General features: G+C 36.0%; 2 protein-coding genes and 1 pseudogene across 2 annotated transcripts in view; all 3 read right to left on the bottom strand.

Annotated features, from left to right (window-relative positions):
* The window catches only part of LOC132912466 (26S proteasome non-ATPase regulatory subunit 9), a 272,372-nt gene that overhangs the window by 182,598 nt on the left and 71,237 nt on the right, over positions 1 to 18,537 (bottom strand). The gene's annotated exons all lie outside the window — the stretch shown is intronic.
* Positions 5,488 to 6,638, bottom strand: LOC132912701 (uncharacterized; annotated as a pseudogene).
* Positions 8,057 to 16,754, bottom strand: LOC132912459 (cytochrome P450 6B1-like). The gene is made up of 5 exons (XM_060969892.1): positions 16,335 to 16,754; positions 13,817 to 14,339; positions 8,885 to 9,106; positions 8,438 to 8,689; positions 8,057 to 8,300 (listed from the first exon to the last, which is right to left on the bottom strand). The coding sequence occupies exons 1-5, from the start codon at positions 16,671 to 16,673 to the stop codon at positions 8,125 to 8,127; spliced, it is 1,512 nt and encodes a 503-aa protein (XP_060825875.1). The 5' UTR covers positions 16,674 to 16,754; the 3' UTR covers positions 8,057 to 8,124.

Genomic DNA, 18,537 nt, shown 5'->3' with positions numbered 1-18,537 from the left:
TTGTGCCTGTTTCCATAATGTAGGATAATATTGTATTCTTAGTATTACATTGAATATTATTGTAATTAGCCGTATCGCTTTTGGAGGGAGGTTTTTCAATATTTTGCCATTGATTAGATCGATTCCTGGTGCTTTGTTGTTTTTTGTTTTTTCTATTATGTTTCTTATTTCTTGTGCTGTTGTTTTGGGTATGGTGTATTGCTTGTCGATTGCAGTGCTAGTGGCTATCGCGTCGTCGTCCGTATGGCTATTGTGGTTGCTGTTATTGATGTTGTGTGGTGTAAATGTGTTGCATAGGTGGATGGAAAATTCTTCGGCTTGCTCTTCGTTGCTTCTTGCCCATGTGTTGTCTGCTTTTCTGATTGCTGGGGCTGGTTTTATCGCCTTCTTTATTTTTTTTGTGGCTTTCCATAGTGAGTAGTTGTAGTTCTCGTGTGCAGATAGTGACTCTATGAACTTTGTGAATTCGTTGTTGTTGTGCTCTTTTATTTCGTTTTTTATTTCCTTTGCGAGTTTGTTTAGGTGTTTTTTGTTTTCTTTTGTTCTATGTTTTTGCCATTTTGCTTTCGCTTTTCTTTTATCTCTAATTTTTTCGAGGATGTATGATGGGATTTGTTTTGTTTGTCTAGTGGTAGTTGCTGGTTTTGTGGTTGCCCGTGCTGCCTCTTGTATAGTTTTTGTAAGTGTTGTTACAGCTTGTTCGATGTGTTGGGGCGTTTTCAGTGGGATGTTGCAGTTGATTTTGCTTTCAATTATTTCTTTGAAGGTTTGCCAATTAGTGGATTTGTTGCATAGTGTCTCTGAGTTGTTGTAGAGTATTAGCTTGTTTCTGTATGTTATTATTATTGGCGTATGGTCGGAGCTAAGCTCGAGGTTGGATGCTACATTTATTTTATTTCCGTTTAATCCCTTTGTGACTGCAAAGTCGAGTAGGTCAGGGATTTTGCTCAGGTCTGTCGGCCAGTATGTCGGTCTTCCTGTGGATAATATATTGAGATTGTTTTTCCTGATGTGTTTTTCCAGGGTTCTGCCTCGAGGTGTAGTGATTCTTGATCCCCATGTTGTGTGCTTTGAGTTGTAGTCTCCTGCTGCGATAAACTTGTCGCCTAGTTGTTGGAAGTATTCTTCCCACATTTGTGCTGTAATTTTATGTCGCGGTGGTGCATATACTGCTGACAGCTGTAGACGGTTGCTGCTAGTTTGTACGGTAACGGTAGTTGCTTGTATGTGTTCTTTACTAACTTGGCTGTGTAGGTGGTGTTTAATGTCGTTTCTTATTATCACTGCGGTTCCTCCGTGTGCTTTTCCTGAGGGGTGCTTGGTATCGTATATGGTATAGTGCGGTATTTTTGTGTAGCTTTTTGTTGTGAAATGCGTCTCTGATACGAGTAGTATGTCTATGTTGTTGTGGTATAGGAATGCTTTGGTTTCAATGGCCCTTTGTTGTAAGCCGTTAGAGTTCCAGGCAGCTATTTTTAGTATGTCCGTTTTTACTTCCTGCTTAGTGTCACGTAAAATAATAAAGAAAAAAGAAATTAAAGAAAAAAGAAACTTTTATTTTTTTTTCTTTTATTTGCGATACACTTCCGAGCTCTAGGCGTGATTGTTCAAGACTGACTTGGATGATTTTGGGGTGAGTATTTAAATTCTTTTGTTCGTGGGAGTGGGAAAAGGCTTCGGTCATATATTTCTGAGAACGGATAGAGTGACCGGATGTTATCCGATGCTTACTTATGCTAAGGCGCTTGGAATTTCGCTATCTTATCGCTTTGTTTAGTCGGATTTCGTCTGCAATATTTCGTATGTGACATTAGCATGGTTGTTATCAGTTGTATCATAGCTGTGATTTGTAATGATTGCTGTTTGAATGCTTCGTTTAGTTCGCTTATCGTTCTTGTTAACATGTCGGTGCTTTTGATGGATTGTTTTAATAGTTCTTTTATTTCTGTAGCGTCGTTGGTGTTATTGTTGTGGTTTTGGTTGGCTACGGGTGTTACTTCCTTGGTTGCTTGCGCGTAGCTTCGACTGCCAGTGGTGTTGATATCGTTGTGGTTGTTGTTCATTACGTACTGTACTTTTATTGGTGTCTCAGCTTCTGCCCTGTCTTGTTGTGTGTGTGGTAGTTGTATGTCCTGCTTCTAAGCGGCGGAAACAATTTACGTTGGAGTATTTTTCTGGCTGGGCAGCCTTTGTAGCTGGCTGGGTGGTTTCCGTTGCAGTTGTAGCACTTTACCTCGTTTATTTTTCCCGTATATGGGCAGTAAGTTGTCAGGTGCTTTTCTGCGCATTTGACGCACACCGGGTTTCTGTTGCAGTAATTTTTTGTGTGCCCATATTGTTGGCACCGCATGCATTGAGGTATGTCTTTTTTTTGTCTGGGTGGTTCAACTGTGATTATTGTGTTTAAGATTTGTTTAATGTCATAGATTTCCTTGTTGTTTTTGTTCGGTTCTAGTTCTATTAGGAACAGCGGTAGTGGTTGTTTGGTATCAAATCTGGTTATGTTATTTATTACCCTTACCTGGTGTCCGATTTTGGCTAGTTCCTCACATATGTTGTTTGTATTTGTCTTTGGGTGTAGTCCTCTGATTACTGCTTTATAGCTTTTGTCAGTTTTGAGTTGGTAGGTATGGTACCCGGCGTTTTTTTCTTTTAGCACCTTTACCACTTTTCTGTAGGTATCTGGGGTGTTCGTTTGCACTTTTATTTGGTCTAATTTTAGTTGTTTGATGTTGTAATTTTCTTTGCCTGCCGTGTTGTTTAGTAGTTCGAGGAGGGGGTCTATTACCTGTGCGTCTATGTAAATTGGTGGTGTTTTCGTGTTGTGTGTTGGTTTTTCCGTTGTGTCTGATTCTTTCTCTTGTGGCAGTGCGCTGAAGGATTTTTGTAGGGGAATTTCCTGGAGCCACTGCTTACTTTCTGTTTCTGCAGTTCTCCTGGTGTTTACGTTTGTTATTAGTTTTCTTCTTTTGCTGGGAGTTATGACCTTCCAGCTTCCGTCTTGTTGTGTCATTTCGTTGTTGTTGGCGTTTGTATCGTCGCTCATTCGAGTAATATCCATTTCGGTTTCTGTAGATTCTTGTATTTCCATGTTTTTGTGTACGGCGTATGTTTCGCCGTTGTTTGATATCCTGAGCGGTGGCACTCGTTGCATTTTTCTTGTTTTCCCTGTTTTTCGCACTTTCGGGAACACTTTCTCTCCACGTTCGGTTTCGAGGGAGAGACCTCTCCGGGCACCCGGCATGTCTGCACTCTTCGGCAGTCAAAAGGGAACTGACCTACAGTTAAAGAAGAAATATCCAAATTCAGTAATATATATAACATAAGAATTAACAACCACCAAAACGCACTAGTTACTCAATTATTTGACACGACGGATCAGATCCACAGGCTAAAAACACATTACCCTCTAGATTTAAACATTAGATCCATCTAGATTCAAACATACGTACTACGTCAGAATAATTTACTCATAATTCTCAATGAGAATTGATTGTAAACTACTTCCAAATAAAAAAAAAAATCTTTCCATAAATTTCTGCAAATTTTTATTATCGTGTCAAGTTCTGAGAAAAAACATTTCTCAGATGTACATTGACGATCATAAGAATCCGAACAGTTTCGTTTATTTAGAGCAACAATATGTGAATATTTATCAAAGCGTCCAAATTAATGGAAGATAATATTAGGAAAATAGAAAATAAGAAGCAATACTTACTTTTTATGAAGGCAGCAGACTATAAAATTTAAATTAGAATCTGTATCTATAACTAATTCCAAACAATCGACAACCATTTGACAATTTACACTTATTCTTAAGCGTTTGTCGATAGAAATTTCCAATTTTTGCAATCGATGCCAAGTTTCTTGCGTTTTCACTCATCTTATATTCGATGGTCCTCAAAAGTGTATTATAGCGTTTTGGTAAATAGATACACTAACTATCAAAAGTATTTCTTAATGAAGCGTTTTTCCACAGATTTTACATTTCGCTGTCATACAGTATCATATTTTTTTTAGCCATATTAAATAAATCACTGCAATAGGAAATTTTCTCGGTTGTCAACAAAGTTAGAACGGTTTAGATTGAAACAGTCTAGAGGATTAGCCATTCAAATGCTTCTCATATCTCGTTAATAAATTTAAATCGTTGGTGCGCGTGGAAACTTAACAACAATACGTGGCAAATTATTTTCAAGCTTAACGCTGAGAGAATCTCTGCTGCGATTTCGATATAAACTTTTTTAAACCAAATATAGTTTAAAAACTTGTATATTGTTTCGTGTCATTTAGCTAAAAATTTGCTGTATTACCGAATGATATAATAATATAAACGCAAACAAATATAAATATAACATAAGAATAAGTGAAATACCGAACACACAGAAGAATTAATCTCATCGATTGAATGATATCGTTGAAAGATGTAATTTTCGAATAATATACAATTTCTATTAATAACAAAAATCTTATCAAGGAATTTCAATTTTGTAAATTCGATTTCTAATAGTATAAAATTTCTTTCCGTAACAAATATTTAGAAAAACCACATCTTTTACCCTTAATTTTAATTATAATTTTATAATAATAATTTTAATAATAATTAAATAATAAAAGGTCTCTTTTATGTGAGTAGTCGTATGCAACTTGTAATGGATACGAATGAAAAAAATTGTTAATATTACTTTGTTCGAATAAGAGAGCAATAATACAGAGCACACGTGTGTAGGCATTTAAGATCAACAGGAGAAAAGGATTTTTAGAACGATTAAAATTAAACGTATTTTTACGAGTTTACATAGATATCGTAAAGTATCAATCATTCGTTAGAAATAAACAGGAAGTTAGAGGCATGCAGACGTAAATTTGGTAAAGATGTAAAGAATTAAGGATAGAGAAAATACGTTCTTTCGTTACGATATTGAAAATGTAAGAGAAATGTATATCGTTTGATGAAATTGCACCAGGCATCCAAATACTTATAAACAATAGCATATCTACCTTCTATTTCCTTCTCTATCCTCTTATAATGCTACACTTGCTCGAACAGGCTAGATTTTTCCTCGGTAACCTTGATCCGCATAATACTCATAACCTCTGCCATAATGATCATGTGTAATTTTTCATGACAACTCGATTTTATAAAAACTCGAAGAAAGCCGTTGGAAAGAATGGAACACGAAGGCGGCTTCTCTTAAACATCTTCGTATATGCATCTCGGTCACGCGCACGCTGTTCACTTCCCTCTCGTTGTACCGACTCGATCTAGTGGTGGATGATCCCTGTCTATGATCGTCAAACGACACCAATGTTACGTCGAAGATACAGTAAATCATGAAATTAACACATGTTCGGCTGCCTCCTCACGTAGTTTGAATTTGAATTATGTCACGTAGTTTGAATGTTTCGCAAGCAAGGTGAGAAATTCGGACTTTAAATGTGATAGTCTATGTAAAATTTATTATGTGAATCCAGCAGATTAATGATTCATAATTTTATAATAAAGTGTATCGAGTGCTGATTTGGGAAGTAATCGTTGGAGTTAGATCTAACATCAGAGAAGTTTCCCCATTCTGAAGGAGGCGGTGGGAGATTTTCTTTAGGATAATTCCTGATAGTCATGTTCCACTTAGGATCCGGAGGTGGTTCGGTCCCAGTAAGGGGCGATATTCGAAATGGTGGTCGCTCCGGATGCCTCAATTAGGTTTTGAAACACGATTCCCATAAAAAAGAGAAGGCACAATAGTTTTCTTCTCCGTCACTGTCTTCAAAAACACATCATCCACTTCGTGCGTGGTTATTCACCCAAGATTTTGTCACTTTCTCGCGGAAGAGGCGATGTTCACGATGCTGAACAGCTGTGTGGGTAGTAGTGACTGTTAGACCAATTGGGAGAGGTGGCGGTGGAGTTGGAGCTAGAATACTAGCCGCTCTATACTTGGCATGTGTATGATCGGTTACTTTGATTAGAGAACGTTTCTTGGTTAGCTCGATGTTCAAGGAAGTCAAGGATCTAGGTCTACGAATTTCATGGTATTGCAAAGGAGACTGTTCTATGGAGAAGGCGACGAAATTCGTTTTTGAACGATGCTAGTGCTGGTCGTGGTGTCCCTCTCAGTCTGATTCTTCAAAATTCTCGAGTAGACTGAAGGTTTTCGCTGCCTGGAGATGCTGGATGTGGGTGGAGCGCCTCCTGGAAGCCCATGGAGCTCGGGAACGTAAGAGAATATAGTCATCCTGGCAGGAGAATTGTCAAGACTGCGTATGAGGCTAGATTCTTCCTTTTCGAAAATTGTGGTCAGATTTCTTTTTACAGCAACACTTGCTATATCAGATTCGGAGAGTAGAGGACTGGGAGGAGGAGGTGGCTCTCGCTTCACTTGCATTTAAACATCGAACTTGGGTTTAATCGGCATGGCTATCATGTGGCGGGGTACTGCAACGGGCGAAGCGTTTGCTGTTGTCGTGGAAAACGTTTTCACTTTTGCGGTAACTGTCTCGAAATAAAAGGAGCTGGTACGAATTTCTTGGCGTTGATGAGTTTCATGGTGAACAAAGACTTTGTTGTCGTAGGAGCTGGCGGATGAAATTGGGAGAGAAGGCCTTCGTCCACTTGTAAACAGAAATGCACTTACCATTAATTTTGAGGTAACATTTAAAATTAGAAGTTCTTAAGATATTTTAGTAATTAGAATGATTAACATAAAGTAATTATATTTGTAACTTTATTTATACGTATACACACATAATTATATACATATATATATGTTGGGTTAGCGTTAGGACTTGGGTTAGGGGCGTGTAATGAATCTTCGCCTGGGTTATTCATCGTTGTTGCACAATCGGGGTAACGTTTATTAACACAGGTATAGATGGTACAAAATCGACAAGTGGCCGCGGTAACTAGACGCTAACGACAATGACCTTAGGTTCGATACGACGAATCCACGGTCCACGGAATAACGGATATACTTTGCTTCAAAGTTTAAGTCGGACTCGACTTACTCCTCGTGATACAAGGATCGCTTGATTAGCTCTTTGCTAAGACGTGGATTATTCACCGATCGTACAAATACACTAGGTATATGGCTAATGAGACTGCAAGAAAGGGAATAACTTTCCGTCACGACGACGCTGCAAAGGAAAACTATGATGGAATGTGCCTAAGGGCACGAGATCATCGGATCCGTCAAAGAAAGCCTCCGCACGGAGGGTGAGGGAAATAAACGTTGCTGTTAATTGGTTAATTTCTATATTGGCGGTTAGAAAAGGATGCTAGCCGCCCTTGAGAGAGAGTTCCTAGCGGGAAGCATCGTACGTGAGGAAATCAGATCTCCCGTATCTTCTTGCAATAGGTGACAGATTTGCTGGCTGATAGGATAAAGACTGTTTGTCAATCTGAAGGACTTTAGTTAACTAAATCCTAAGATTTGTAGCGATTTGTCAGGCTATTTGAACATAAACTGTGAATGATGCATCGGCATCTGGCGATCATCTTACCCAAAGAATGGGGTCTGTGTGTGGCGAGCCACGGGGCTGTTGGAATGTTTTATTGTCAAGTGTCGGTACTGCCAATTCTTTAAAGGAAAGCTATTTAACTTCGTATCTCTGTTAGGTGGAACGTTTATCCCGTGACTGTGGCTACGCTCGGCGGCCGGTTGTCGTCTCGAGCCCAAGCTCATTATCGCAAATCTCTGACAATTATAACAGGATTAACTTATAAAGATTATTGGGGATTTTCCAAAGAATTCCAAAGGGAAGGCCCAGTGTCTTTTTATCTCCGACATACATAACATATATAGTATAACAGTATCCGTATACATATATAATATATTGTATATCAACTTTATTTATTAACTTATTATTAATTTTTAATATTATATATATATTTATTATTAGATATATTCTTGTGCGCAATCGTGTTTAAGTACATCATACATAAACTTAAATGTAAAATTTGGCAACAGGATACGCTACTATTCAGTCAACTTCATCAATATATAGCAAAAGAGTCATAAATATACAGAGCAAAGAGGGAAAAGAAAGACATATAGAATATAATAATAATTGCTGCTATTTATTAGTTATTAAAATATGTTAGAAATAAAATAATCATAAACGTTTTTATGCTGCTGCAACCTTTGACATTTTCAGGTATATTCCATCAATGGGTTGGAGAAGGAACAATTGCCTCTTATCAGATTTGTATACTTTGCGAGTCTTCTCACATACTTCAACCTTGAATTTTGACAAGATGGTGACCATTCCTACCTCCAATTGTTTCATTGCAAATCGTATGCCTGAAAGAAATATTATTTGATATTGTTATTAAGATATTTGATATTATTATCATTATTAAGATTACTTGAAAATTATTGATTTCAAAATTCATAATTTAGGAACATTTTATTAGTTTTTTTATAAAAACGCTTCTTACCACTGCAGTGTCTTGGACCATCTCCAAATGGTAAGTGAGCCATTGCATGCCTGGTCTTAATATTTTCATCAGAAAATCTATCAGGATCGAACACTTCCGGATTTGGATAGATTTCTGGGTCTTTCTGAATTGCATAAACAGGTAGGAAGATTTGTTGACCCTTTGGTACGGTGACTTTTGTTCCTGAGAATGTGTAGGTTTCCATCGCTGTTCTTGACAGCCATTGGATTATTGGATACTTTCTTAAAGTTTCTATTAATAAACATACAGTAGTTAGGTATATTGAATACACTTGGCGGTGGAAGATAATAATTTTTCAATTTTAGTAACTGGAAAGTAAGAATTAAAAATTACGCATCAATGCAATAAAAAATAATTTCAAATGAATTAGTAATAGATCCCATCATAAAATAACGTTTTAATGAAAACTGTAAGAATTACATATACCTAGTAGGCACGCATTTAAATATTTCATTTCGCATATTCCGTCATAAGTGATCTCCCCATTATATTTCTTTAAAACACTTTGGATTTCCTCTCGAAGTTTGTCTTGAACTGTTTGGTTCCATGCAAGTTCGTACAAAGCGTTGCTGATCGTCACCGAGGAATTTCCGAAGCCAGCAAGAAAGAAAAGCTGAGCCTGAGATGCCAGGAACAAACTATCCGCTTCTGTAAATGATATATTATAGGAACTGTATTTATTTCATGGATTTATTTACAATGATGAAACAGGAAAATACGACTATTTAGAGTTATTTCTTAATGTAGTAATGTAATATAACTAAAATAACTAAATTGGTACAACTAATCAATTTGCAATTCACAACTCACTACAATCGACAACTCGCAACTAACTAACTTTCCCCACCGAGTCATACATTTATCACAGTTCTCATACTCTCATCACATGTTCCGCAGCCGTCCATGATCAACGATAGTCACGTACGCCTTTTCCAACTTCCTTTTTTTTTTTTGTGCTTTACAATTTATCTAACTAAGTATTTAGTAAATATTTCTAACCCTTTATTTCTATATAACACGTGGATGGCTCTTCTATATAACACGTGGATGGAAATACCATATTCGAGTTTGACTATTTTATTTCTTTAGTGAGGTCAGTGGGGTATTTTCTTTTTAGTCTTCTTTCTATGAGAGTTTTGCTTACTTTAGCAGCCAGATGGTTTGAATGTGTTACCGTTCTTTCCTTGTATTTTTCTGCGTACCTGCCGATTTCTTCTTCGACCATTGGTATTTTTGAATCTTTGCGTATATCCTCGTTTCTGACATACCATGGGACCTTGACTATTGTTTCCAATATCTTCGATTGTGGCGACTCCAATTTATTTATGTGACTCATTACTGCTGTCACCCATAGTTGTATTCCGTACTCCTAATTGGTTTTATTATCGTTTTGTAAATTTTTATTTTATTTTCCATGCTGAGTTTAAAGTTTCGACTAGTTAGCCAGTACATCGGTCTTCTTTTTATCAGTATCTTGTCTACAATCGATTTAGTATGTTGCTACCATGTAAGTTGTGTGTCTAAGTGGATTTAACTTGCCTTGTTTGTGTTATGAGCGTGCAATTCAATTGTATATTTGATGGTTTCCGTTTTCGTAGTGTAAATGTAATATGGTTGCATTTACTGAGGGTTGCATTCGTTTGTTGTAACATTTTTCTATCTTAGTGATATCCTCTTGTAGTAACGTGACTGCTGTTTCTGGATTAGTGTCCCTGACTAATACAACCTATCGTCCACGAATGTCAGAATTTTGCTGTTGGTAACTCTTGATATGTTTGCCGTGTACGGTGTATAAAATATTGGTTGTAAGACGCTTCCTTGCGGTACACCTTCCTTGATGTCTTTAACTTCAGAATATGCTTTTTACAATTTGTCCAGAGGGACATTTGGTAAAGTATTATATCTTAGTGATTAGGAAGAAAAAAAAAAAATGAAAATATAGCATGAGGGTGGCTACCCCCAGCGGGGTGCCATCTTCGTGTTGCCTAAGTTATATCTTTTGCGAGATCTATTGGGTGTTTCCTTTTTAGTCTTCTTGCAATGTTTGTTGTGTTGTTCGTTTCCGCTGCCAACCGGTTAGGGTGTGTTGCTATTCTTTCTCTGTACCTTCTTGCAAGTCTGGTAATCTTCTCCTTGATCGTTGGTATTCCCAGGTCTTTCCGAATGTCCTCGTTTCTAACGTACCATGGAGCGTTTACTATCGTTCTAAGGATTTTAGCTTGCATTGTCTCAATTTTGGTTATATGGCTCATTGCTGCTGTTCCCCATAGTGGAATTCCGTATGTCCAAATTGGTTTTATGATTATTTTGTATATTTTTAGTTTGTTTTCTGTGCTTAGTTTGGATTTTCGGCTTGTTAACCAGTGCGTTTGTCTCCTTGCTATCTGTATCTTGTCTATTATTGATTTGATGTGCTGTTTCCATGTGAAGTGTGTATCTATGTGAAGTCCAAGGTATTTGACTTGCCTTGTTTGTGTTATTTACGTGCCATTCAGGAAGATGTTTGGTGTTATCTGTTTTCTCAGTGTGAATGTGATGTGGTTGCATTTGTTAGGATTAGCTTTGATTTGTTTGTCCTGTAGCCACTTTTCTATTTTTGTGATGTGCTCTTGTAGTATTGTGGCTGCTGTTTCAGGGTTAGTGTGCCTGACTAGCACGGCTGTGTCGTCCGCGAATGTTAGTATTTTGCTATTGGTAGTTGTTGGAATGTTGGCCATGTATAGTGTGTATAATATGGGTCCTAGGACGCTTCCTTGCGGAACCCCTGCTTTGATGTCTTTGACTTCGGAGTGTGCGTCCTTGATTTAGAGTTCCAGGCTACTATTTTAAGTATATCCATTTTTATTTTTTCCTTAGCATGTTTGTTAGCAGTGGTAACATAGCTGTGATTTGTTGCGTTTACCGTTTGAGTACTGCGTTTTGTTCGCTTATCATTTTTGTTATCATTTAGGTGTTTTTGATGGATTGCTTTAGTAGTTCTTTGATTTCTGCAGCGTCATTGGTGTTATTGTTCTGGTTTTGGCTGTCTACGGGTGTTATTTGTTTAGTTACTTGCGCGTAGCTTCGGCTACCAGAGGTATTGGTATTATTGTGGTTGATATTCGTTGCGTGCTGTACGTTTGTTGTTGCCACAGTTTCTGCGCTGTCTTGTTGTGTGTGATGGCTGTTGTATGTCCTGCTTCGAAGCGGTGGAGATAGTTTGCGTTGGAGTATTTTTCTGGCTGGACAGCCTTTGTAGCTAGCTGGATGGTTACCGCTACAATTGTAGCACTTTACATCGTTTATTTTTCCTGTGTATGAGCAGTTCATTGTTAGATGCTTTTCTGCGCATTTGACACACACTGAGTTTCTGTTGCAATAGTTTTTGTGTGTCCTTATTGTTGACACCGCATGCATTGTGGTATGTCTTTTTTGTGTCTGGGTGGTTCGACTGTAATTATTGTGTTTAGGATTTGTTTCATTTCGAAAATTTCCTTTTCATTGTTGTTAGGTTCGAGTTAAATTAGGAATAGCGGTAGTGGTTGTTTAGTATCAAATCTTGTTATGTTATTTATTACCCTCACCTGGTGTCCGATTTTGGCTAGTTCCTCACATATGTTGCTTGTATTTGTTTTTGGTGTAATCCCATGATTATTGCTTTGTAACTTTTATCCGTTTTAAGTTGGTAAGTATTGTATCCAGCGTCTTTTTCCTTTAGCACCTTTACCACTTTTCTGTAGGTTTCTGAGGCATTAGTTAGCACTTTTACCTGGTACAGTTTTAATTGTTTAATGTTGTAGTTTTCTTTGCCTGCCGTGATGTTTAGCAGTTCGAGGAGTGGGTCTATTATCTGCGCGTCGATGTAGATTGGTGGTGGTTTAGGGTTGTGTGTTGTTGGTTTTTCCGTTGGGTCTGGTTCCTTCTCTTGTGGCAGTGCACTGAAGGAGTTTTGTAGAGAAATTTCTTGGAGCCATTGTTGTCTTTCTGTTTCTACAGCCCTCCTAACATTTGTGTTTGTTGTTATTTTCCTTTTTTTGCTGGGAGTTACAACCTTCCAGCTTTCATTCTGATGTGATAGATCGTTGTTGGTGGTGTTTCTCTCGTCACTCGTTTGCGTGATTTCCATTTCCGTTTCTTTTGTGACTGTGCATTCGTGAGCATCTATGGTTTTGTTTATGGCGTATGTTTCGCCATTGTTCGATATCCTGAGCGGTGGCACCCGTTGCATTGCCTTGCTTTCCCCACTTGTCGCATTTGCGGGAGCACTGTTTTGCACGTCCGATTTCGACGGAGAGTCATCACTTTTTGTGAACTTTACTGGGCACTAGGCACACGTCTGTACTCTTCGGCAATCGAAAGGGAACTGACTTTCCCAAATAACTACATTTCTGAAGGACCGTGAACATATCGATGGGCCACATGGCCCATTGGAATTTCCTGTCCCTTCTAGCCTGTCAGGATTCAGTAGTTCATCGGATTTTTCTTAAATAACTTTTCCACGATACTACAATATAATATGTAAAATAATATATTGTTTGTCAAAGGTTCAAAGGTTGATATTGTTTCAAGAATGTTGGATATACAATGTTGAAAAGATATTATTATTTTTATCGTAATTTGTTCATCAACTGTTGAAGGAATGTTGCCATCATTGAAATTCGAAATTGAAATTGACAGTTCACAAACAATCAAATTGAGTATATAGTTATTTTTATAAATGTTAAAACTGAATCGGTACGATTAAAGAATGTATTTTTATTTTTACCATAAAAATACAGAAAAGAAACACTGATTAAAAATAATAGAGTAGTCAATTCCTGTGCAAGATCTTGTTAAAAAAAGTATTAAATAAAGCACAAATATTAAACGAAACAAAATATATAATCGTTTTCTAACTTATGAAGTTATTTCATAATAATAACTAAGCAGTTAAGCAGCTTTTATTGCAAAATACAGTTCTGAATATTTTTAAAAAACATTTTAAATCCTTGTAAATCAAATAGTAAGAAATTTATAATATAAATATATTTCGCATCTTCTTTCTCTCCCTTCTTCTCTCTCTCTCTTTCTCTCTTTCAATTTTTTCTCCTTCTTATAATTAATATTATAATACACTAATTCTAAACAATAATATATAAAAGATTATCAAAATTTAAAACTTAGTTTTCATTATATAATCGTTAGGTACTTCAAGTCATACTAGCACATAATAAAAAATCAGTTTCTCATTTACTCTATACTTTACCATATTTATATGGATTCTGCATGAATAATTATGTACATATTTGCAAACTTGTTTAAAATCATTTAAACTTTTATCGAAGATGAAGACAAAAGTACAATTTTTTATACAAAAACAATTTTAATCTTTTTTCTTACCCTTAAGGTTAATTTTCTCGGGGTGTTGTCTCAAATCTGCCAAAATGTCGATAACATCTTTTGTATGAACATTATTCTGAATTCTGTAATCCATAGCTTCTCTGGTGGCTGTTTCGAAGAAATTGATAACTTCATGGTCAGTGAATAGGCGACCAAAAATTCTGAATAGGAATGGATATTCTCTCAATCTATCCGTGAGAAATTGTTCGATGTTTGTGCCAAGAGCTTTCTTTCCTATTTTATGAAACTGACAGTTCTCATCCGTTATAGCATTTGTCTGAATACTAAACGCGCAAGCAGCGATCACGTCAATGGTGAATTTCGCGGCAGTATCACGAAATTCAATCGGTTCGCCCTTTTCTGCTAATTTCTCTAGGTACTTGTCATAAGTATTCGCACAATCTGTCATCAAGTGGAACATTTCCTTTAGCTTTCCTGACGAGAAGAAGGGTGAAAGTTTAATTCTTAGGGGTCTCCATCTTTCTGCTTCCAGCCTGAAGATTTGCTCAGATAATGGCTCAACCTACAAAATTACAAGAATTTTACTTGTTTGTTATATGTGGTATGAAAGATAAGTCGAAAAAAATTTTAATACAATTATATAGATTATAGTTAATATAAATAAATATATTATTATACGACTATTCACGACATTGCAGCTACAATGCGAGTACTACAGGTAACGCGATAACGACAAGAATTAAAATGATTCTGATATAATCGGACATTCCCATTTGATACTATTAATGACAAAAAATTATAGGTTGAATCAAAGGGTAAATCGTCGTTAATTTTTGCTAACAATACGAAGCATTTTGTACTTTTATAGATTTTGCACTTTTGTAAATAAACGATAAAATGTACCTATTATGGTTAAAGAAGATATTCTTGCATAAGATATTGATATTTAGTTGATGTTACATAATAGATGAACCAACATCATAACAATGTTGCAATTGATAAATTTCGTATAAGTAGATATGTCCGATTCATCGTTATTACAAGAATTTCAACAAGCGCACATATACAGAGGTTAATATCTACAAAGATATAGACTAGCATCTAATGTCTAAAAACTTTGAGTTGTTGATAATTTTAATTTAGATAATTTAATTTAGATTACGATAGATTAATGAGTGTTTTGACAAAAATAATTATTTACATTAAAGTTTTAAGTAATTTCATTATACAACTTTGATATAAATCTAGTAATTGTTTTAAATGACAAATAGTGATTTCAATTATAATACCTAACTGCTTCCAATTTCTGGATACATGTACTTGGATAATACTTTTTATTATAAAGTAATAATATTACAATATATATAAATGCTAATACGAATAGTTGTTAAAAATAATATTTAACATCAATAATTTCTTAAAAATAATATAGTGAATGTGTTTTCATTTGTGAATACTGAATTCTAAATGGTGGAAAATTTTTTCTCGTTAAAACTACTGTTTAATTTACGTATCTTTATATATTACGTATGCAAATTACAAAAGATATTTATTCGTATCGTTAATATGAACAAACACATCATTTGTTTTCACTTATTCATCATTTCGTAGCAAAACATAGTAATAAGTATGTGGAATTTACAACTTATAATAAGCTAATATATCTAACAAATAAAGATTCGCTTAAAGACAGAATGTAAAAAATTATTATAGTCGAATTTCTGACTATAAAATACGAAATTTGCAATCAACGGATCATAACAGATAAAGTATAATCACACGTAAAAAAAAATATTGAACTTTGTACCTTATTTACCAATACCTTATTTTTAAAAATAATTACGTATTTCAATTTGTGTGGGAAATTTTATTTCATTTTGTTCTAATTTAAAACAACGTGAACGCCAACTCATTCAAGCTGTGAATAAGTGACTCACACAATAATAGTTGCAGGAGTTATAGCAATTGAACGTGATTTCTATTGATACAAGTATTGCAAGGCATAATAAATACCGATAAATGTAAGAATAAAGTATCTCAATATTTTAGCTAATAAAGCTAATCAACTTTGGAAAAGATCGCGGAATAAAAGTACAGTCGCGCCATGGAACTTCACATACCGAATTTATGATTTTCTTGCCTGTCCATAGGCTATCATTATGTAATTCAGCTCATATTTAAATCTCTATTTTTCATATGAATTAGAACGATTGCAAGAAATAAGACCGGAAAATTGGACAAAACATTGAAACAACAGAAGTTTCAAATACGGTTTTAATATTTCGAACTTTTGTCTTATTTTGGTTTGTTTTTCCAAAATTTGTTTCACTAGCTATCAAACATACTGTATATTTGACTATTTTTATTTGTTCATTCTGGAACTTTTAACAAAATTTATTTAATAGCTACAACAGCTTTATTAGAATGAGCAATTTTCCAATAAACCCAATTATAATATAGCACGTAAAATCTCAATTATAAGATGTATATATCAATTATCATAATAATAATAAAATTAATGATTTGTTTCAGTAAAACAAAATGTTAATGCATATACCTCTCGTACGGCGCCATGCGTTCTTTGAGCAAACATGTTAAAATCTTTAATAAGAACATCCTTGATCAAATCCAGATCTCTTAAAACTAACAGCGGTTCGTGACCTCCGTAGACTCCAACCATCGGTTCATCTCGAAATTCATTGTAGGCTTTTTGGAAACAGTCCGTAGTCGAATCTTTTCCCAGAAGCACATCCTTGAAATTACCCAAAAACGGAAGAGGCTTTGGTCCTTTGACACCACGTTTTCGCCAGTAATTTAACTTTATCATAGAATAGTAATAAAGCAGGACGAATACAATGACAATTAATCCAATGGTCTCTATCATTAGCCAAGACATGATGATTTTGTTAAATGCTAATTTTTATCAAGTTGGAAGAAATTTTGCACAAGCACAAAGTCGATAAAATTAATTTTTTCCTAGTTACTATGCTGTCTTTGATGCTTCACTGTCCCTATCTACTCAACGAAGTCCCGAAGAATATGGATCTGCTAATATAATTTGCGTCTTAAATACACCCAAATGTCGAAGTTTATCGAAATATACGATATGCCTGTCTAAAGATGTATTCTGAATTTCGATAGCTCTGCGCCGCGTCGTAAAAACATCGTTTCAGCATCTTTCTGCGATCACGATCCCCGCTATGTTGTCGTGCAGACGATTCTTGCTATATTCTATGCAAAAACGCGACAAAACAGACAATCTAATTGATAACGTGATCGAAATCGAGTTGCATTCTTTACGAAGATCTTGAAACGTCGAGTCAAAAGTCATTTGTTTTTGTTATGAATAACGCACTTCTGCGTCAAATAAAAATCTGTATTTTATATTTTATTACGAATGACGCATTTTTGTCGCATTTTGACGTATCAAGTCGTAAACTGTATTTCGACCACGATACACTAAACACAATACAACTGATTTCTGTTATATATGTATAGGTATGCATAATTGCTAATATTATAATTATGTATTTTTATTATAATCGTCGATTAAAATTATATAAACTAGAAGATACGAGTCGATTAAAAAGAAGACATCTAACGAAGATCACTGACTGTAAGTAATTTTATAGCTAAATACGTAATTGTTACAGATACCTATACCGTTACATTTTAATATTTTATAATCTTGTTACGACCGTTCGCGGAGAGACGCGGTCTTGAGGGAACGCGTCAGCGAGAGGCGTAAATTCTCGCTACGATTCGGCTAATCGACGCCGCGAAATGGTTGCTCCCCGTGTTTCGATTAGGATAACTGGGGTGGTTCAAATGAATGCAACTATATTCTACAGTTGTAGAATAAATATATATATATATTTATATCAGATTAACACTTACAACTTGTACAGAAAGTATTGGTTTTAATCGTATCGGAAGTTACAGTTAGAATGTTCGAGTGAGACCTTGTAAAATGCGACTGATTTGGATGCGACCGTACAGATAGAGTTTTTGACTACGACTGATCAGTTAGAATGTTTGATTGCGACTGATGAGTTAGACTGTTCGATTGCGACTGATCAGTTAGACTGTTCTTTGTCTTTCGGCGAGACAACCCCCACTACCTTAGGATCACGCCACCGCACGCGCCGATGATCATTTAGGCCGACTTCTTCGAGAAACTAACCTGATCTCATTCGAAGTCTCTGGAATTCGCGGCCAGGCGGCAACCATACACTCGTCGATACATTGTATTGATATACGACGTCGGAGGACCGCTGGCGACGGTTAGAAACACGATCCATACTAAACCTCGCGACGCAACAGCACCATCCGTAACGGAACGAATATTTCCGGAATAAACAATAAGGATGGGTCCTTGAGATTATTGAAGGCGCGCCGCGATAATGTGCGGACATTTGGTTGCCAGCCTGCCCGCGGTAGGTGGTCCGGTGGAGGAAAGTGTTACTCGACGTAACAAATCTGTATTGTCATTTCTTGCATACGCTATATATATGTAATATTAATGCAAATTTATGTTTTAGTGGATATAATTAATAACATGAAATCTAGATAGAAAGTTGTTTGGGGTCGCGTTTGGGACACGTTGAAGAGAATACGTGTTGACGGGTTGCTCCCGCTAGAAGTGTGGTTGGAGAAGGTTGAGGATGTCTGAGTGTAGGAATCTCGGCAGAATTGTACGGGGTTCCAGTAAATTAATAGTGTGAGGAATTACAAGGATTCATTGCGATAAAGTGTAAGGG

This window comes from Bombus pascuorum, chromosome 12 (assembly GCF_905332965.1).
Source record: "Bombus pascuorum chromosome 12, iyBomPasc1.1, whole genome shotgun sequence".
NCBI classification, from domain to species: domain Eukaryota; kingdom Metazoa; phylum Arthropoda; class Insecta; order Hymenoptera; family Apidae; genus Bombus; species Bombus pascuorum.
Note: the sequence above shows the minus strand (reverse complement) of the source record. Positions and strands in the feature narration are given on the sequence as shown.

Bases quoted from the DNA above. Each gene is read 5' to 3' on its own strand.
- LOC132912459 (XM_060969892.1), bottom strand. From the start codon at position 16,673: ATGTCTTGGCTAATGATAGAGACCATTGGATTAATTGTCATTGTATTC. The intron at 14,340-16,334 runs GTATATGCATTA...GTAATTTTGTAG, and splicing joins CGCATGGCGCCGTACGAGAG to GTTGAGCCATTATCTGAGCA. The intron at 8,301-8,437 runs GTAAGAAGCGTT...TATTTCTTTCAG, and splicing joins TGGTCCAAGACACTGCAGTG to GCATACGATTTGCAATGAAA.